The sequence below is a fragment of the Garra rufa genome, chromosome 9 (genome assembly GCF_049309525.1).
Source record: "Garra rufa chromosome 9, GarRuf1.0, whole genome shotgun sequence".
Lineage (NCBI taxonomy): Eukaryota > Metazoa > Chordata > Actinopteri > Cypriniformes > Cyprinidae > Garra > Garra rufa.
Window position 1 is genome coordinate 10,591,186 of NC_133369.1, and position 21,129 is coordinate 10,612,314.

The window sequence follows — 21,129 nt, forward strand, 5'->3', positions numbered from 1 at the left end:
GTATATATATATATATGTATGTATATATGTATATGTATATGTATATATATATATATATATATATAAAATACATTTATACATGTATGTAGTTATAAAATTACACTATATTATGTAAAGGATATATAATAATTTTATTTATTTATTTTACATTTTGATACTGAGACAGTATCATAATAATAAATCAATATCTATAATAATTTAAAAAATAAATAAATATATATATATTTTTTTTTACTGAATTCTTAGTTATATTTTTTTTTCCATTTTGTGAGACATTCAATATCATAATAAAATAATTTTATATCTAAAATAATATAAAAATTAAAATATCTATTTTACACTGACATATAGATGCAAAAGCAACATGCATATCAGTCATTTTCTGTTATATTTATACATATTATAATTTATAATGTAATTGTGTATATTTCATAATTGTAGCTTTTTATTCTCACATATAGTATAGTTTAATATAATTAAATATAATACTATATATATATATATAGTATTATATTTATTTTTAATGTTGTGAGACATTCAATATCATAATAAAATAATTTAATATCTAAAATAATATAAAAAAATATTTATATATTTTACACTGACACATAGCATAGAAAAATGCATATTTCTGTCATTTTAATATAATATAATTAAATATTATATATATATATATATATAATTTTTTTTTTTTTTTTTACATTTGATAACCAGAAAATTTTCTGAACTTTATCTTAAATTTAAAAAAAAATATTTTGGTTTAAAGTTACATTTCTTTATTAATATCTTTTTAATAAATGACACTAGGCTTTGTTATATAATGCAGTGATTCAGCATTTTTTAAGCGTGTTTGAAATATACAAATACTTGGAGCCACTGTATATGAAAACGATGTATATTTCCTTTATTTTCACAACAATATAAACATTGTGTTTCATGCCACTCAAAGGACTACATCTATACAAACATGAAATGTTGAGTGTTTTGTAGAAGTGGTTGCCTGGACGAGGACTTTAGCAGATGTTTTGCGCTCATTAAAATGTTCCTGTATTCAGCATTTCCTGAGCTACAGAGTATGTTTGCGCCTGAAAAAAAGCAGAACGTTCCCCATCTGGCGCATTTATCCCTGTAAATATTTTGGGATATATTTGGGTTTGTTTTTGACACCTTTCCAAACTCCTTTGCCATTTTGTGTCATTTTCCAAAGCGTGCTGCGAAGTGAAGCCTTTCAGCGCATATCGAGAAGTTTTAATGATGCTGTAGACATCAGCGGGAAGGATTTTCATTTCAAAACAATCCTTTTACCGCTTTATTTCTTCTCCTGGGACGCACACACACACAAACGCACACAGCAGCTGAAGTGGGCACACCCTGGCACGCCGTTTCCACCGGTGCCCGTTCCACGTTTGCTCTGGATGCCAGGGCTGGTGTGTGCTGCGGCGAGACCCAGCGAATCTGTTCCACTCTATTACCCTCGTGCCTGCCGCCCACCTTTACTGTGGGGAAAAGAGCAATTTCCTGTCGCAGTCTGTTTGATCAAGTGCTAAACCCTTATGATCAATAGAGAGACAGATGTCAGCTCCAGATGGCCGTATGGCAGTACCTGGGGCAGTGGACGGGCCGTGCCAGGACGACAGCATGGCACTGTGCGAGGGCAGTAGTGTCCTCCCTCCGCACCAGCCGACAAACGCAATTAGATCCTTTAGCCACTGACTGTTTATTTCAGATGCTCGGAGCGACGGCGGACGTAATTAGCTCACGCTTTGTGCAATATGTGGAATTACAGAAGGGTTGTGGTGCAGGCGTTCGGGTTTCTCGGGAAGGATTGTGGGTGATGTCTTTCTGTGCCATTAGTGTTACCAAACACAGTTGCAAAAATAATCTGCCTTCAAACAGGTTCTCAAACTCACACTCATTCGCCACTGGTCAGACTTACAGTGTGCCTATGGTTTACTGCAGGAGTTCACAAACTTTTTGTTTTCCTTTTTTTCTTTTTTGTGGCAGCAAAACCAATTAGATGCACTGGTATTTAGGAACCCAATCAAATGTACAACAACTGTCATTTTATATTTAGATTGATAGATCTTATTAATTAATAATAATAATTAATAGTAATAATAATTGTTTTAATTAAAAAACAAAGACATATATTACCATTCTAAATTACAATTTCACTTTAAAATTATTGTTATTACTATTAAATTTAATTGGGTTCCTAAACAAATAATAAATGCTAAATATTTTAGTAGTTTTAACTTGAATTAAAAATGAAGATGTATATGTATAATGTATAATGTAAAATGTATATATTACCGTTATTACTGTTATAAAATTACAATTACACTGTGAAATTATTATTATTATTTTACACTAATTTGATAGATATATTTTTTTTTTACTTTAGCAACCCAATTAAATTGAAAAATTGATTAATAATAATCAGAAAAAAATTATTATGTGATTGGGTTCCTAAACAAATGATTAATGATGAATGATAAATATTTTAATTGTTCTGTTGTTTTAATTTAAAAATGAAAACATCTATTATTATTATTATTATTACTATTATTATTATTATTATTATTATTATTTGATTTATTATTGAATGATAAATATTTTAGTTGTTTTAATTTAAAAAAATAAAGACATATATAACCATTGTAAATTATAATGTCACTGTAAAATTATTATTATTTTATTATTATTATTTTTATTAACTTTGATTGGGTTCCTAAACAAATGATGAAGCTTAATATTTTTTGTTGTTTTAATGCTTATTAAAAAATATGTATATTACTGTTATTACTGTTGTAGATTAAAATTACACTGTAAAATTATTATTATTATTATTATTATTATTTGTTTAGGAAGCCAATCAAATGGAATAATTGATTTTTAATAATAAATGATAATAAATAATGATAAATTATTCATAATTGTATTGTTACAATTGTTTATATATATATTTTTTTGTTTTAACTCAATTTACATAAATGAAGCCCAAAATGTATTACTGTAATATTCGATTATAACCATAATTTTTGTAATTTTGTTACACTAAAATTATACATTTATACCTTACATTATGTCCTACAAACCCTCAACCTTCAACATTTTAAATCCTTGTGCTGTTATTTTGTCTGAAACTGAAAATGGCTGCTGCAATAATGTACATTTTCACTCACAAAAATTATGCAAATGTGTAAATAAAGTGAATCTAGTGCACATTGCGTTTCCAAATGTACATTAAACTTGCAGCACTTACTGCATCTACTGTAAACTGAGAAGATATAGTTATTTATTCTATAGATATGTACTTAAATTGTAGTGTTTGACTTGATAATTGCATTTACCTATATCGTGATTATCGTGCATCCCCATTTATTTATGTTAATTTTACAATGGATATAATTGATTATTAGCTTTAATCAACGCACAAACCCCTGCAGTTCCCTCATGAACCCCCAGGGGTTCACAAACTCCATTTGGGCAACCCTGGTTTACTGTATTATTATATATTAAAAAAAAAAAAAACGACACGTCTCAACCTCAAACGCCCCTTTTTCCCAGAATGCGCTTCCACTGCGAGACATCTTTGTCAGCTCTCCTCCTGTGATTTGTCCATGTCGCAGCGATCCGTCATCTTCCAAAATGGTTGACAGGTGCATCAATCTGGCTCAATCTCCCACGAAAAAACGCCACTGCCAGACGGCCCGAGTCGAGGTTTCCAAAGAGGAGAAGGAGCCATTTTTCCAGGCCGTGCATTTGCATGAGGGCAAGCGTCCACGGGCCCATGTGGCACGGGGACGGAGCCATGTTGGACGAGAACGGTCCCGCTGGAGCCCGGCCGTTCACCTGCTCCCCAGCGTGGAGCATGCTGGGAAGGGGACGCGGGCCACCGACCACAGCTGGGGGTCTGCTGCGCAGCTCAACACTACCGCTCCCCGCTGCCACGGAGGCGTGACGTCCCATTAACGCTGATGGTCAAGACGGGTGGCATGTGTGTGTCCCTCCCAGCGGGGGCCGCAGTAAACACATGTCGACTGGCCGCAACCAATGCGCGCTAACCTGACGAAGTGAGAATGTTTGCTCAACACTCTCTTTTACTCTTGAGCTAATCTACGCCACTTCCAATAAAAAGTAGATCAAATTCTATGTTTGTTTGTTTGTTTTTTTTTCATAATAATGCATGCACAAAAAATGGGTAATTTCAAGCCAAATGTATTTATTTTCCGCTGTGGGATGCTTGCTTTTCATCCGTAAATGCTTTTGCAACATTCATGTGATGTGTAAACAAAGTTCGGGCTTGACGTTAAACTGACGAGCGGATGTGTTTTTAATGCGAATTCTCATCACAGCTGTTGCTGTAAACACAGTAAATTAAAGCTTTTGTCAGTGTGATGCTCAAATCTGCAAATGAAAAGTACTTCTGAAGGGATTTGTCAAAATCAGCTTTTAATCATTAAATAAACATCAAGTTTTAAATCATTCAGTGTTATAAACACATTTCTGTATCTGATCGCAGTTAGAAAGCTGGAATGTGTAACATTGAGAAGAAATTTTACATTACTTTACTATGCTATTATATAAATCTGCACTAATGCAATGCAAAATACTGCATTTCACACCATATCATAACTGTATATACTACATGAATTGAATAAATATGTATAGTTTATTTGGGGTAGGATAATATTTGGACAAGATACAACTATTTGAAAATATGGAATCTGAGGGTGCAAAAAAAAATCAAAATATTGAGAAAATCGCCTTTAAAGTTGTCCAAATGAAGTTCTTAGCAATGCATATTACTAATCAAAAATTAAGTTTTGATGTATTAATGATAGGAAATTTCCATAATATCTTCATGGAACATGATCTTTATTTAATACCCTAATGATTTTTGGCATAAAAGAAAAATTTTGACCCGTATAATGTATTTTTGGCTATTGCTACAAATATACCCATGCAACATGGTTTTGTGGTCCAGTGTCAAATATGCCAGTATTGCTACTGTCATTTATTTACTTCCACAAATGTGCAAAGAATGTAAGCATGTGTACATTAATTCAGTCAGTTATGCTTTGGAAAATACTGTAAAATAGTTACTTCGAGACAATGAAATGCTTAGAGAAAACTGTCTTTTCGGGGAAACAAGGAGGGGACAAGTAGCTGTGTGTCTGAGATTGGTCTCCTGTGGTTTTGGGATGAGCAGAGAGAGCTCTGATAGGTCAGATCTGTATTACAGTATGGGAACAGTGCCCCCTTATGGCTGTACACAATGATTGTTGACATTGTAACAGAACATATCAGTCTGATGGCTTATCTGTAACAAGATTTTTTGTAGACTTGCTGTATTGGTTTGTATTGTTTTTGGTCTTAATTAATTACTGGGTTCAAATGAATTCATAATTAGTGTTAGAAAAGCAGTACCTCAGTACTGTGTTTCATCGCTGTACTGAGTTAAGTCTTAACCAGGCAAGTTTTGTTCAAAGCCATGAAATGCAACCCGCTTTACTTGCATAATCTGATGCATTTCCAAGTGAAACACAGTACTCGACTATAAAGACTGTAAGGATGGAATTGATTTTATCCACTGAGAATTGATTGAATTGGAAAGTGCTCCATGTGGTAAACCACTTTATGACAAGGAACATGCATTTGCAACTTATTTTGAAGGTCGTTTTAGCACCTCAGATTTTAAATTGGAGCAACTATTTTTGAGGACAGAGCAAAATGAATTTGTTATACATCACATACACTAAAGGCCGAATAAATAAGCTTTTGATGTATGGTTTGTTAGGATAGGACAATATTTGGCCGAAATACAACTATTTGAAAATCTGGAATTGGAGGGTGCAAAAAAATCTAAATATTGAGAAAATCGTGTTTAGTTGTCCAAATGAAGTTCTTATCAATGCATATTACTAATCAAATAAGTACATTTTGATATATTTATGGTAAATATCTTCATGGAACATTTACTTAATATCCTAATAATTCTTGGCATAAAAGAGAAATCGATCATTTTGACCCACACAATGTATATTTGGCTATTGCTACAAATATACCCATGCTGCTAAAGACTGGTTTTGTGGTCCAAGGTCACAAATGACCTAAAATGAAATTAAATTAACTATTCAGTCACTAGTTTACTGGTCTTAGATTATTTTTCAGCCTTATATCCTGATTCAGAGACGAAGCTGAGTCTTTTTTATAAGTACTTGAAGCCTTTAGGTCTCAAAATACTTTGTATTCGACTATTAGCAGCTTATTGCATTCTGCCCGCTAATAAAGCTGAAGTTCTGAAAAGCATTTTTCCCTTTTAATAACTAACTGAAAGCTTTTGGGCAATGATTTTATTGGCATTTCAGATCATTTCCCCCCACTGTCCTAGAAGAACAACCTGCAACCCATTTAATTAATTTATTTATTATTGTTTTTAATACATTTTAAAATGTAAATTATTCCTGTGATTTCAAAGCTGAATTTTTAGCGTCATTACTCCAGTCACATGATCCTTCAGAAAACATTCTAATATTCTGATTTGCTGCTCAAAAAACATTTATTATAATTACTATGTTGAAAACAGAGAGTAGATTTTTTTTTCAGGTATCTTTGATGAATAGACAGTTAAAATAAACAGCATTTATCTGAAATAGAAATATTTTGTAACATTGTTTGATCAATTTAAAGCATTCTTGCTAAAAAAAAAAATTATTATTTGGGGTAAAGACCCACTAAGAACTGCTGTTTACTTATATTTTCTATTTATTTATGTATTTTTATTAATTATTTTTACTTATTTAATTTGCTCCAGCTTTGCATGTAGTGAATAAATCACTGAATGTCTGAAGGTAAAAACTTTCTGGAAGGATGGCATACAATTTAAAACATCAAATACACCTTTATTGACACAAAATACAAAGGATGCATTTGCCTTCCTTTGTCCCAGATTCATTTTTGGCGTAGCGTTAAGGATTGTGCTCAACGCCGTCGTTACGGCCTCTGATGCAGCCGTTTGTCTGGACAGATGGGAGAAACAAACACGAATATGTTTAACTATGCATTTTACAGCAAACTATTAAAGTCTTTCACTGTTTACACATGCAAACATTTGAGTAGCTGTCCTCCGGCCAGTTCATTAGCCAACCCTTCTGTCGGCTTTCGCCACAGAAAGACAGAAAGAAAAGCAAACAAGAGCAAGAAAGGATTGTTTTGTGCATTTACAAGACGGTCGATCTTTTAAAGTGATCGTTCAAAGCGCTCGTGCCTTGCATTAGCCGCCTTTCTGCGGCTCATCCTGGTGCGTTTGATTAGAACGGCACAGACTTACATGGGTAATTGCATAATGCTGAACCCTCCTGTAATTCCTTTATGTGAACATCTTTAAGTAAGTGTTTAAAAGCATCATTAGTGCGAACGAGAGGGGGGGTTTGGGTTGCGAGGACGAGCCCGTGCTAGTGGATTCTATAGCGTGAGATTGTGTGAAAAGAAGCTTTTTTTAAAGTTATCTGGACTGTGTACAGGATACCGGGTTTTGATTGTTTTAATGAAGCAGCTGGCTTATTGTGTGTCCTTAATTCCTCCATTGTTTTTGGAATATGTCATAGTTCTTTATTCTTTTATCAGGTGCGCTGCAGGAGGACGGAGACAATAGGCTTCATTGCGACTGCGTTGGCCGCGGCACAAAGGCCTTCTGCTGCAGACAGCTCACAGGCGAAAGCAGCACGGCGCTGGCTACGCTTTTCAGCCCGGGTCCCGTGTCTCCTGCACGCGTGCACTCTCGCTTTAGGGCCGCCCATCGACCTGTGTGTTTCAGTGTGTGAACTTACAATGGCACAGACAGGAAGTCTCCAATCCGAACTGTGGATTTTCTTTAAGTTTGACTTTGTGACCCCACGAGCACCTTGAGTTGAGGAGGAGGATGTGATGGAAGTGTTTCTACACTAATTTAATTTCAAAGAAGCTGGCCTGACCGCCCACACCTGCGAAGGGTTCGAGGCAGGCTTTTGTTCATCACTGCATGTGTGTTTGACATAGAATATTGGCATATTACTCTTACTATTTCTGCAGTATTTAGAAGGCCGTGCACAAATTTTTTTTCTGCATTTGCCAAAAAAGTGCAGTGTTGAACTGTCATTTCCACTAAGATATAGACTGATGAAAATTCAGAATGATTTAACAAAATGTTATTAAAAATAATTTTAAAAAAATGTAAGAATTGTAGAGAAAATACTAATTATTAAAATGTAAAAAATGCAGTTAACCATATAATTATGGATATTAACAGCAAAATGAATAGGCATATCAGCTTTCAATAGGCAGGAGAAAACATTTTCCATGTCTTGTTGTTGAGGTCAAAGGTCATCCATACAGCGTGCAGTATTTTGGCAGTCATTAGTTGTTGAGAGAATGCAAATTTAGAGAAATAAAAAAAAAATTGGATTTTAAAATATAAATGTAAAAGATATACACTACCAGTCAAAAGTTTTTGAACAGTAATATTTTCATGTTTTTTAACAGTCTCTTCTGCTCACCAAGCCTGCATTTATTTATCCAAAGTACAGCAAAACAGTACAATTTTGAAATAGTTTTACTATTTAAAATAGATGTGTTCTATTTCAATATATTTTACAATATAATTTATTTCTGTGATTTTAAAGCTGAATTTTTAGCATCATTACTCCAGTGTTCAGTGTCACATGATTCTTCAGAAATCATTCTTATATTCTGATTTGCTGCTCAAATACATTTATTATTATTATTATTATGTTGAAAACAGATGAGTAGAATTTTCTTCAGGTTTTCATGATAAATGGAAAGTTCAGAAGCACAGCATTTATCTGAAATAGAAATCTGTTGTAACATTATAAATGTCTTTATATCACGTTTGATCAATATAAAGGATCTGTTAAATAAAAGTTTTAATTTCTATAATTTCTTTCCCCCCAAAATGCAAGCTTTTGAACAGTATACTGTATAATGTTACAAAAGCTTTTTATTTCAAATAAACGCTGATCTTTGGATCTTTCTATTCATCGAGAATCCTGAAAAATGTTTCTTAAACAGCAGATCTGCATATTAGAATGATTTCTGAAGGATCATGTGTGAGTAATGATACTAAAAATTCAGCTTTGAAATCACAGAAATAAATGACATTTTAAAAGATATTCAAATAGAAAACACTAATTTAAATAGTAAAAATATTTCAAAATTTTAGTGCTTTTGCTGTACTTTAAAACACTAAAAAACATTAAAAATCTTACTGTTTAAAAACTTTTGACTGGTAGTGTAAAATTCTCTTTTTTTATTTTAATATATATTATATTCCCATTATATATATATTTTTTTTTTCTTTTTCTTTTTTTAAATCACTTCATTATGCACTTCACTGCATTGTGCATTCTGTATTTATATATTTGTTGAGATTATTAATAATTATCAATGTTTTCAAGCATATTCTTATTCCGTAAGATACATTTTTATTGTTAATTAAAACTAAAACAATTTTTTTTTAATTGTTGAAGAAAAAAAAAGGTAAACTTAAATTATAAAATCTAAATTGTAATGTACTGAAATTACTTCAACTAGAACTGAAATAAAAATATATAAATGCCAGCCTAAATGACATAAAAAGCTATTATAATAGACAAAAGCACAAACAAAATTGCTAAAACATTTAACATGAAAATGAGAACTAAAAATAACAGTTCATTCAAAATATTATTAAATATTGTAATCAGGGGTGCACAGTCTGCAAGAACCAGTTTTTCAGTCTGGTTCTTGCACCTGGAGATTTGGTTCAAAACATAGTGTGACCCATTAAATATAATATAGAAAATAAATTAATATATAATAATAATAATATTATAGCGCTTTATTCGTTTTTTAATGAATAATAAACAAAATAATAAGGTGTGAAAATACTGTTATATTTTAAAATAAAAAAGTGAGTATTAAATAAAAAATACTTTAAAATATTTTCAAACCTAAAATCAAAAAAACAGTCATAAGGGTAATTATTTTTAAATCGAGATTTGCTGATTAAATAAGCTTACCATTGATACATGATTTGTTAGGATAGGACAATATTTGGTTGAGATACAACTATTTGAAAATCTGATCTGAGAGTGCAAAAAAATCAAGATATTGAGAAAATCAGCTTTAAAGTTCTTAGCCATGCATATTACTAATCAAAGATTAAGTTTTGATATATTTACGATAGGAAACTTACAAAATATCTTTATGGAACATGATCTTTATGTAATATCCTAATGTTTTTGGCATAAAAGAAAATCAATAATTTTGACCCATACAATGTATTGTTGGCTATTGCTACAAATATACCCGTGCTACTTATGACTGGTTTTGTGGTCCAGGGTCACAAATGATATAAATGATACAAATATGTATGATGCTATATTTGATATCCAATATGGAATCTAAAACCTGAAGCAAAACGAGCTGAAAACCACTGATTTCAAACCATAACCTTACAGTCTGAAAACCATCCGCATTAGAGAAATACATGACGGCAACACTGATATTGTTCTGATTTTTATAACACCTCATTTCTGTGCAGTCTCAAAGTTTTCAGTTTACAAGTGATCCATTTTGACATCACAACTCATGAGCCATCCCACAGTGCAGCAATGGTTGTGGCGCCCCGCGTACATCCCGTTTCTGCCTCCGTTTCTAGTGTAAGTAATGAGTTCTTCATGCAACTTCCAGCAGTACTCTTGAGCAGGCAGAGGTGACCTGCGCCCTCCTGCTGTTGCAGGTGACAGTTGTGATCTGCGCTGATGGCGACGGCAGTTTTTGTTATTTTAATTAGGAGATAAGGAACGAGAGAGCCTCTCCAGGCATGTGTGGTGTGTGACAGGATCCCGCTGATGAAGAGGACCCGTCTGAAGAGTGTGTCTCCCCTCTGCAGATTCACACCGTGATAAGCTGCTCTTTCAGGCAGCAGTCGCACATTTCTAACACGCGGAAGCCTTCGCAGTCAGTGCCTGTATTAGAAAGCCATTTCATTCTCAAACTTTCTTTTATATATGTGGTCTCATTGTATGTCTTTCATTTTGAGCACCTTAAAATCAGTGATTATTTAATGATTTCACCCTAAGTTTTCTCTTTAAATGTGTGCAAAAAGTAGTTTAATGACTGCGCAGTATCATTCTTTCAGATTCTTTCATTTTCTCTCCTTACCTTTCCAACAGCTGCTGTGAAAGCAGAGTTTGTGTGTTTGCACATCCCTAACTGAGAGCTTTAATGAATTGTCCAGCTTCCCTACTGAAACAATGTCCTAATTCTGCCATTTAGCATCTGCGTATCATAGTTTGTTGTTATCTCGGAAGCCAGATTTTTTTGTAAATAGTCATATTTAAAACTTTAATCCCTTGAATGGCAAATGAAGTGCGGCTGAAATCCTTCAGTGTGTGATGATAAATGCTATCTGAGCTTAAACCCTGCCGCTGACTTTCCATCTATCCCTCCCTCCTTTTCTTTTCTTCTGTCTTTTCTGAATGTATTCAGAATGCTCAAGCAGAGTGTTTGATCTGAACTTGAAATGTGTGATGTACAGTAGACCGTAAATATATATCATGCCTTTAGAGCAACATGATTAGTTAAAGATGAAGTGTGTAACATCAGCACATAAAAACTGCAAAAAGAGTGATTTGTTTTCAAGCAGGTTTCCGGAATACTCCCTTAATTCCATTAGCTACACAAATGATTTATTCTCATTTTCAAGCACTAATTTGTGACCTTGGACCAGAAAACCAGTCATAAGAGTAAATTTGTAAAATTTCGATTTATACATCATCTGAAAGCTGAATAAATAAGTTTTCTATTGATGTATGGTTTGTTAGGACAATATTTGGTAGAGACACAACTATTTAAAAATCTGGAATCTAAGTGCAAAAAAAAATCGAAATATTGAGAAAATTGCCTTTAAAGTTGTCCAAATGAAGTTCTTAGCAATGCATATCAAAAATTAAGTTTTGATATATTTACGGTAGGAAAATTACAAAATATCTTCAGGAATCATGATCTTTACATAAAAGTATGATAAATGTATAATAAATTATCATAATTTTTATTTCATTAATTTTAACCTATAAATTGAATTTAATTCATTTTAATTAAATAATAATATATGTAAAAACTAGTCTAAACTACTTCAGAATTTTAAATATAATATTACAGACTAAAGTTCAAAAGTTTGTGGTGGGTAAGATTTGTAATTTTTTTTTTTTAAAGAAATCTCTTATGCTCTCCAAGGCTGCATTTATTTGAACAAAAGTACCATACAAACAGTAATGTTGTAAAATATTATTACAATTTTAGGCAACCGTTTCTATTGTAATATATTTTAAAATGTAATTTATTCCTGCGATGCAAAGTTGAATTTTAAGCAGCATTACTCCAGTCTTCAGTGTCACATGATCAAAATTTGGTGCAAAAAAAAAAAAGTTAAAAACGGTTGTTCTGCTTAATATTTTGTTGGAAATTATAATACATTTCTTTAGGATTCTTGGATGAATAGAAAATCCAAAATAACTACATTTATTTGAAATTTAAATTATATAGCATTATAAAATTCTGTCACTTTCAATCAATTTGCATCATCGCTTAATGAAAACATTAATTAAAAAATTGTACTGAACCCAAAATATTGGTAATATTTAGTAAAATTAGTTAACCAGTAGGAAAAAAATTAATTAATCAATCAGCAAGGGGGAAAATCTCCTTAAAACACAAATTATAAGCTTGTGTAGTTTTCTCTGAAAACAGAAGGGGAAAACAAAAGAAGTATATTTGTGACCCTGGACCACAAAACCAGTCATAAAGGTCAGTTTTTCAAAATTGAGATTTAAACATCATATGAATGCAGAATAAATAAGCTTTAAGGATTGGACATGTTTTGGCAGAGATACAACTATTTGAAAAATCTGGAATCTGAAGGTGCAAAAAATCAAAATATTGAGAAAATCACCTTTAAGGTTGTCCAAATGAAGTTCTTAGCAATGAATATTACTAACCAAAAATTAGGTTTTGATATATTTATAGTAGAAAATTTACTAAATATAGAACATGATATTTTCTTAATATCCTTATGATTTTTAGCATAAAAAAAGCCCATTTAATGTACTGTTGGCTATTGCTACAAATATACCTGCGTGACCTGGTTTTGTGGGCCAGGGTCACATATTGACATGAATCTTATTAGCATAATATTACACACTTCACCTTTAAAGAACCACGAGTAATTCATAATTTTAACCGTAAGTGTGTAAATGCAGCAGTAATAATGTGTGGTTTCTTGTGTCACACAGGTGGTCAGTTGTGGTGCACCACCACCAAGAACATGATGGAAGGCGAAGAGCTGGTGGCATTCGCAGTGGACTTTGACTCCCGATTGCAGGCGGTCAATCACATGTCTCTCGGTGAGGGCATGTACCCAGCACGCCTTCTGGACACCATCCAGCTCCTGCCCCAGCAAGCTGCCATGGCCTCCATATTACCTACAGCTATAGTCAACAGTAAGCAGTTCTGTTTACACACAAGCTCAATAACTGTCCACAGGCATCATAAACATGCATGCAGCAAATCAAAACTAAGAACTGTCAACATACTTTTATAATAAAGCCGTTCGGTTGAGTCTCCGCTTGGCGAAAAACTTGGCTGCAATATTGCCGCATATGGGGTCTCACCTGTTCCCGTGGCTGCACCGCCGAGCTCTCCAAGCGATTATTTGAGCCAGTTCACAACGTGTTACACGCGCACGTATTACACTGAAAACAAGAGTATGCTGTAGTTATTCACAGATTAATCTCTGCTGGAGGAACATGATGTTCTGCCCTTCAGTTTAGGGGTACAGTAAACATATCTGGACTCTGACCAACCTTGTAGAATTTGAGCCATTTGCAAATACTTTGTTTGTTGACTTTATCAGGGAAGTCTAGAGTTCAGCTTGACACAGAGGATGCTGCTAGCAGATGGTGCAATGTTTTCATTTGCCCTTGAGGAAAGGGCACGAGCCTACTGGAATCATCTCTGTTGCCATGCAACATCACAGCAGAATTGTCATTTAAAACTGTTATTTGAGCCGTGCATGTGAACTGATCATTCAGATGTCCCAAACACTCCTAACGCCCCTTCTGATATACAGTTGAGGTCAAAAGTTTACATCCCCCTTTCAGAATCTGCAAAATGTTATTTTACTAAAATAAGAGAGATCATACAAACTGCATGTACTGACCTGAATAAGGTATTTCAAATAAAAGATGTTTACAAATGGTCTACAAGAGAATTTATAAAAATGACCCTGTTCAAAAGTTTACAACCTCTTGATTCTTAATACTGTGTTGTTACCTGAACGCTCCACAGCTGTGTTTTTTGTTTCTTTTGTTAAGTGATAGTTGTTCATGAACCCCTTGTTTGTCCTGAGCAGTTAAACTGCCTGCTGTTCATTAGAAAAATCAGGTCCCACAAATTCTTTGGTTTTTCAGTATTTTTGTGTATTTGAACCCTTTCCAACAATAACTGTATGATTTCGAGATCCATCCTTTTACACTGAGGACAACTGAGGGACTATTACAGAAGGTTCAAACACTCACTGATGCTCCAGAAGGAAAAAAACATGCAATAAGAGCCGGGGGTGAAAACTTTTGATCAGAATGGAGGTGTACATTTTTCTTATTTTACCTAAATATCATATTTTTTCATTTAATACTGCCCTTCAGAGGCTACAGAAGATAGTTACATGTTTCCCAGAAGACAAAATAAGATAAATTTACCCTAATCTTCAAATTCAAAAAGTTTTCACCCCCTGGCTCTTAATGCATGGTTTTTCCTTCTGGAGCGTCAGTAAGCGTTTGAACTTTTTGTAATAGCAGTGAATAGTCATTGTTGGAGAGGGTTCAAATACACAAATGCTGGAAAAACCAAATAATTTGTGGGATCTGAAGGATTTTTCTGAAGAACAGCAGGTAGTTTAACTGTTCAGGACAAACAAGGGACTCATGAACAATTATCACTAAACAATAAAAACACAGCTGTGGATCATTCAGGTAACAACACAGTATTAGGAATTAAGGGGATGTATTTTTTATTATAAATTCAACTATTATTTTCTCTTGTGAAATATATGTAAGCGGGTAATATCTTATTCAGGTCAGTACTAAATAAACAATAACATGCATTTTTTATGATCTTATTTTGGTAAAACTAACATTTTGCAGATTCTGAAAAGGGGATGTAAAGTTTCGACCTCAACTGTATACCCTATGATTCCTCTTAGCAATTCCACTTTAGAAGAATAAAAAGAAATGGTTGGCATGAATGCATTCATGATGCAATTTGATTCAAAATGCTACTGCTAAAGCTCATAATGTGTCAAAATAAACACTTCAGCGGAGTTCAGCTCAGCAGAACTGTTGTAGGTTTGCCTTCACATGCTTGTCTCTGTGTTTCAGAGGACATCTTCCCCTGTAAAGCGTGTGGGATATGGTACAGGAGTGAGAGGAACCTTCAGGCCCACCTGATGTATTACTGCAGTGGGCGGCAAAGGGACCCTGATAACGTCTCTGAAGAGACTGACACCAATTCCCACCAAACTCCCAGTATTTGTCCTTTCCCACAATGCAACAAGAGCTTCAGCAACCCTCGTGCTCTAGAGATGCACCTGAGCACACACAGTGGTAAGCATGCTGGTATAATAAATACAATGCATTTTGACAATTATATAAAAAAGCAGCCCACAGTCATTGCGCATTTAATCAAAATAAGTAACTGTTCACTTGGCATATGCACAAATGTGACCCTGGACCACAAAACTGAGTCTTGAGTAGCACGGGTATATTTGTAGCAATAGCCAAAAATACATTGTATGGGTCAAAGTCATACATTTTTCTTTTATGCCAAAAGTTTTTAGGATACTAAGTAAAGATCATGTTCCATGAAGATATTTTGTAAATTACTTACCGTAAATATATGAAAAATTATTTTTTGATTAGTAATATGCAATGCTAAGAACTTCATTTGGATAACTTTAAAGGTGATTTTCTCAATATTTAGATTTTTTGCACCCTCAGAATCCAGATTTTCAAATAGTTGTCTCTCGGCCAAATATTGTCCTTTTCTAACAAACGAAACATTAATAGAAATCTTATTCATTCAGCTTTCAGATTATTTATAAATCTTGAAAAAAAATTGACCCTTATGACTGGTTTTGTGGTCCAGGGTCACAAATGTCAAAACTTCTCCAGGGCACCAAAACCCCCTCAGACCCCAGGTTTATTTTGCTCACTCATAACAAATTCCTATTTTGTAGACCTTTAGTAGTCATAAACAAAGACAAAATTAATAATAATATTAAATATTATCGCAAATAGTCACCATCAGGCAGTAATATTGACAATAGTGTCTAGGAAAATGCTACAGCAGACAATTTAAAATTAGATGGAAATGCAAGATTGACAAAAACTCTCTTTTTTCTTTCTCACAGGTGTCAAAATGGAGGAGTCTCTTCCCCCTGGCACCAGCTTGAAATGCACAATCTGTAACTTCACAGCAGATTCACTCCTTACATTCCAGCACCACATCCTCTCACACCTGTCACAGGCAGCCTTCAGATGCAATCACTGCCACATCAGCTTCCAGAACCACAGGGAACTGCTGCAGCATCAAGACTTACACGGGCACTCTGGGAAGATTCACAGAGAGAGCGACAGCGAGAACTCCCCAAGAGGAGAGGAAAGCCTGCAGGCGGCACGAGCCGAACTGTCAGGCAGGAAGGACGTGGTTATGCAAAGTCCCAAAAGCACGCCTAACAAGGCCAACAGTCCTGATGGAGAACTTGAAAGACCGGAGAAAAAACCTACTCTCGGACTGCAGAAGGGAGAAAGTCACCCAGGAAGCAAGGCTAGTTTCTCTTACACCAGAATCAAGTCCGAACCCTCTAGTCCACGGCTAGCTTCCTCGCCTGTCCAGCACAACATGGGACCAACCTTCCCCATGGGTCCATTCTTGTCACAGTTTGCATTCTCCCAGGACATTTCGGTGGTACCACAAGCATCTGAGATTCTGGCCAAAATGTCAGAGCTGGTGCATCGCAGGCTACGCCATGGAGGGAACAGCTACCCTCCTGTCATCTACAGTCCTCTCATGCCTAAAGGAGCGACCTGCTTTGAATGCAACATCACCTTCAATAATCTAGATAACTACTTGGTTCACAAGAAGCACTACTGCAACAGTCGCTGGCAGCACATGGCGAAGTCCCCAGATTTCTCAAGTGTTCCGGACAAGGTGTCCGATGCCATAAGTCCAAACAGTGGCCACACTTCAGTCGGTATGCTCCCCGGATGCCTTCCGTCAGAGACTGACAGTCATCTCGTGACGACGGCTTGCTTGAATTCGTCTGTTTTGGAAATTATGAACGCTGGTGGGAAAGTGCCTGAAAAAGACCTTTCTGGGCAAGTAAAGAAGGTTACTACACCAACAGGAGTTGAGGAAAGGCTCGGCGGGAAACAGCCAGAGGTGAAGAGTCCCAGCACGGCTTTGGTGGAGGATGTCAACGACCCAAATAAGACCACCTGTGAAGCATGCAACATCACCTTCAGCCGGCATGAAACATACATGGTTCACAAGCAGTACTATTGCGCCACTCGTCACGACCCGCCCATGAAACGCATGTCCACAAAGGTGCCCGCCATGCAGCGGACCATGAGAACGCGCAAGCGGAGGAAGATGTACGAGATGTGTTTACCGGACCAAGACCAGCGGCAACCCATGGGGCCACAGCCGGGATTCTTGGGTATGCCCACTCTAGGAAATCCTTGCACATCCCAGGAAACGGTGGAAAGCCTGGCCGACCGCTTTCATCCACGATGTGACATCTTTCCGAGCCTCGTCCCGAAACACTTAGATGCTTCTCTTACTGTCTCCAAGCCTATCCTTGCCCCCAAAGGTAATGCTATTGCAGACCCGCAGGAACTAGATGCTCCGATAGATCTGAGCAAAAAGTGCTCACCTCTTTCTGACAAGTCGTGCAACTCGCCCAAAAGACTCTTGGACTATCACGAATGTACCGTGTGCAAGATCAGTTTTAACAAAGTGGAGAACTACCTAGCCCATAAACAGAACTTTTGCCCCGTCACAGCTGCTCAGCATGGCGAGATCGGCAATTTGGAGCAGCCGATGTTCCCGGGAGTGAAGAGCGAAGGCAATAATTCGGAAGACATCTTTGACAAGAGTTCTGTGAAATGCGAGAAAAACGGTGGCAACAAGTTGATGGTTCAGAACGGAGGCATGTTCCCACCACACCTCGGGCCGACGCCGGATCTGAAAGCTTTCGGCGATACGTCGCTCATGACTTCGAAAGATGAGAACAAGAATATGTTCTTGCCTCACTGTCTCTATCCTGGAGCAATAAAGAAGGTGAAAGGTACTGAGCAAATATCGCCGTATTTTGGGATAAAAAGCAGCGACTATATGGCAGGGAGTCTCATTATGCAGGGTGAGGTGGCGGAACAGGAGCAAAGCAGTAACGGTGCGGGTGAGACGGGCACAGAACCGCCTGCAGCCAACGGCTGCCCCCATCCTGGAAAGGAGGCGCTGCCCCTGCTGCCCAAGAACAGGAGCATGGTGATTGTCAACGGGGGTCATAAAGAGGATCGCCAAACACCAGCAACTCCCCAGCAAGAGAATCAGCCTCACAACACCTCATCACCAGAGGAACAAACCTCACCCACGTGGGGAGCCGAGAACCCTCCCGACCCAAACGAGAATGTATCGCCCACTTCGAAATCACCCGTGGAGGAATCCGCGCCAGCCGGAAAAGGCATAAATGGGTCGGCGGCGCCAGCGGGCAGTGGGAAGTATTGCCGCCTCTGTGACATCCAGTTCAATAACTTGTCAAACTTTATCACTCACAAGAAGTTTTACTGCTCGTCACATGCCGCCGAGCACGTGAAATGAAATTGGCTCTTCTCCCCTCGTTTTTTTTGGGTACACGTTCGTGTCTGAAATAGTGCATCATGCAGTTTTATATACTGCTTGTGGACAATCAAGAGAAGCTTCTTCTTTCGTTATTTGAAGACTTAATGCAAAATGATGAAAAAAAAATCCAAGTGTAATATTGGTGCCACTTTCACCTTTTATTTATTTTACAATCAGTATTAATAGGAGTAGTGCTCTTAATTTAAATTCAAAGAAAGTTTATATCAGAGTTGTTTGTAATGTTAATGTATAGTCATTCTTGTGTAGCAGACATATTGTTTACAATGTATGTTAGGTTCAAGGAGACAATAGGCACAGGATACAATGCAATTTAGACCCAACAATAGCTACTGGAGCACTTGTGTATTATTTGCTGGTACAGTTTTTTGTATATGTCAAAATGTCACTTGCAGTACGATTCTCTTGACTTCAGCCTTAAAACAGTTCGGAGGGATAACCAGGCACAACGCTGCAGCTCATGTTTTGGCATATACTGTACACATGGCTTTGCATATATATGTTGCTGTTTGTCTGTCTTTTCTTCGACTCAGAAGTGGATGTTTAAATGAGGATGGCAGCATTCTTGTATAGTACTTGTATTTCTGTTTGCTGATACACCTTGTTCTCCCTTTTTAAAAATTTGCTCTCAGCGCAATACTTTGTAAAAAAACATAAGGAAAAAAAGGAGGAGGGCGGGAACATTACGGAAAGCAGTATTATAAAGGGGGAAGAGCAGCTATTTCTTACTCCTGGACAAAAAAAAATGAAATTGTACAAAAAGCAGGTTTATCAATGGTGATTTTTGATGGGTGGGACGAGACAAGGGAATACTGTAAAAATGATCATTCCAATGTCCTTATGTAAGAAAAATATTTCTTAAAAATGTTGTTGCTATGCATGTATATGGATGGAATAAAATTCCAGATCTGTTGGAAATTTTTATTTTGATGTGGTGTCAATTAAACTTCAGTCCTCAGGATAAACACCATGTTATTGTCTTCTTTCAGGATGGCTAATGGAAACATTTACAGGTCCTGTCAAAAGGGGGGACAAATGCAAAAAAAAAAAAAAAAAAAAATTTAAATGTTGCTTAAATAATTTTTTTTTTTTTTTTAAAACAAGTATTTTTAAGCAAAATATATCTTTAATTAGCATAATTAATGATAACATTATTAGTGGACTACAGCAATAAAAAAAATTGCTGCAGGTCCCTAATATTTATATTATATACAGGGTGCGATTTGCTGGGAGGGTGCCCTCTGGTCTCTGCATCCCTACCTCTGCTGACCTGACACCCATCATCCCCCTCTGCTTTTTTTTTACCAATCACACCTTGATAATATATATATATATATATATATATATTATGTTTTATATATTATAGTAGCTATATTGTCATTTCAAAAAGACAAAACATGTAAAAAAAAAAAAATCTGTTCTGCATCAAACACTACAAAAAATAAATGCATAAACCCACCACTGTTTACTAAAATAAACAGTTATTTTAGTATAGTTTTATTAATATTTTGAATTACGTTTTATTTTTCAGTTTTCTGTATTAATTTCATTCATTCATTTCATTTTATATTACTTTTTTTCTATATAATTATTTTTTACTTATTTTAGTACATCAAAAATAAGACGAAGAAGATGAAAAAAATGTATTAAGAAATATTTGTAATAAAAGTATATAAGTTTTTATTTTAAAGTTTATTTTATTTCAAGTAATAATCTAATATATATGACTAAAATATTCATTTTATTTAACTTTTTCTATAGTTTTATTTTTTATTTCAGTATTAGTTATTTTAGTACATCAAAAATAAAACTAAATGAAAATGCTAAATGCTGTTTTTTGTAAGTTTTAAAGATTTTTAATAAAACAGTTCAAATTTTTATTTTAAAGTTTACTTTATTTTAAGTAATAATCTGAAATATGACTGACATATTAATTTAAAGTTAATTGCATTAATAAAAATATGTAAAACAAATATATATTCTAAATGCAATGTTGCTTAAATAGTCCTATTATCTTTTCTTTTTTTAAGCAAAAAATTTAAGGTGAAAAATAGCACAAAAATACTTAATTCAGAGGCCAATAAACAGAATTAGAATAGACACACTACT

The 21,129-nt window shown here is 35.1% G+C and overlaps 1 protein-coding gene across 1 annotated transcript in view; it reads left to right on the plus strand.

Annotated features, from left to right (window-relative positions):
- LOC141343145 (zinc finger protein ZFPM2-like) overlaps positions 1–20,253 on the plus strand; it is a 98,548-nt gene extending 78,295 nt beyond the window's left edge. Inside the window, exons 6-8 of the mRNA XM_073847746.1 lie at positions 13,338–13,544; positions 15,480–15,704; positions 16,511–20,253. Of these exons, the coding sequence (XP_073703847.1) occupies positions 13,338–13,544; positions 15,480–15,704; positions 16,511–18,981 (2,903 nt within the window). The 3' untranslated portion in view covers positions 18,982–20,253. The remainder of the gene's footprint in view (positions 1–13,337; positions 13,545–15,479; positions 15,705–16,510) is intronic.
- The last annotated feature ends 876 nt before the right edge of the window (positions 20,254–21,129 follow it).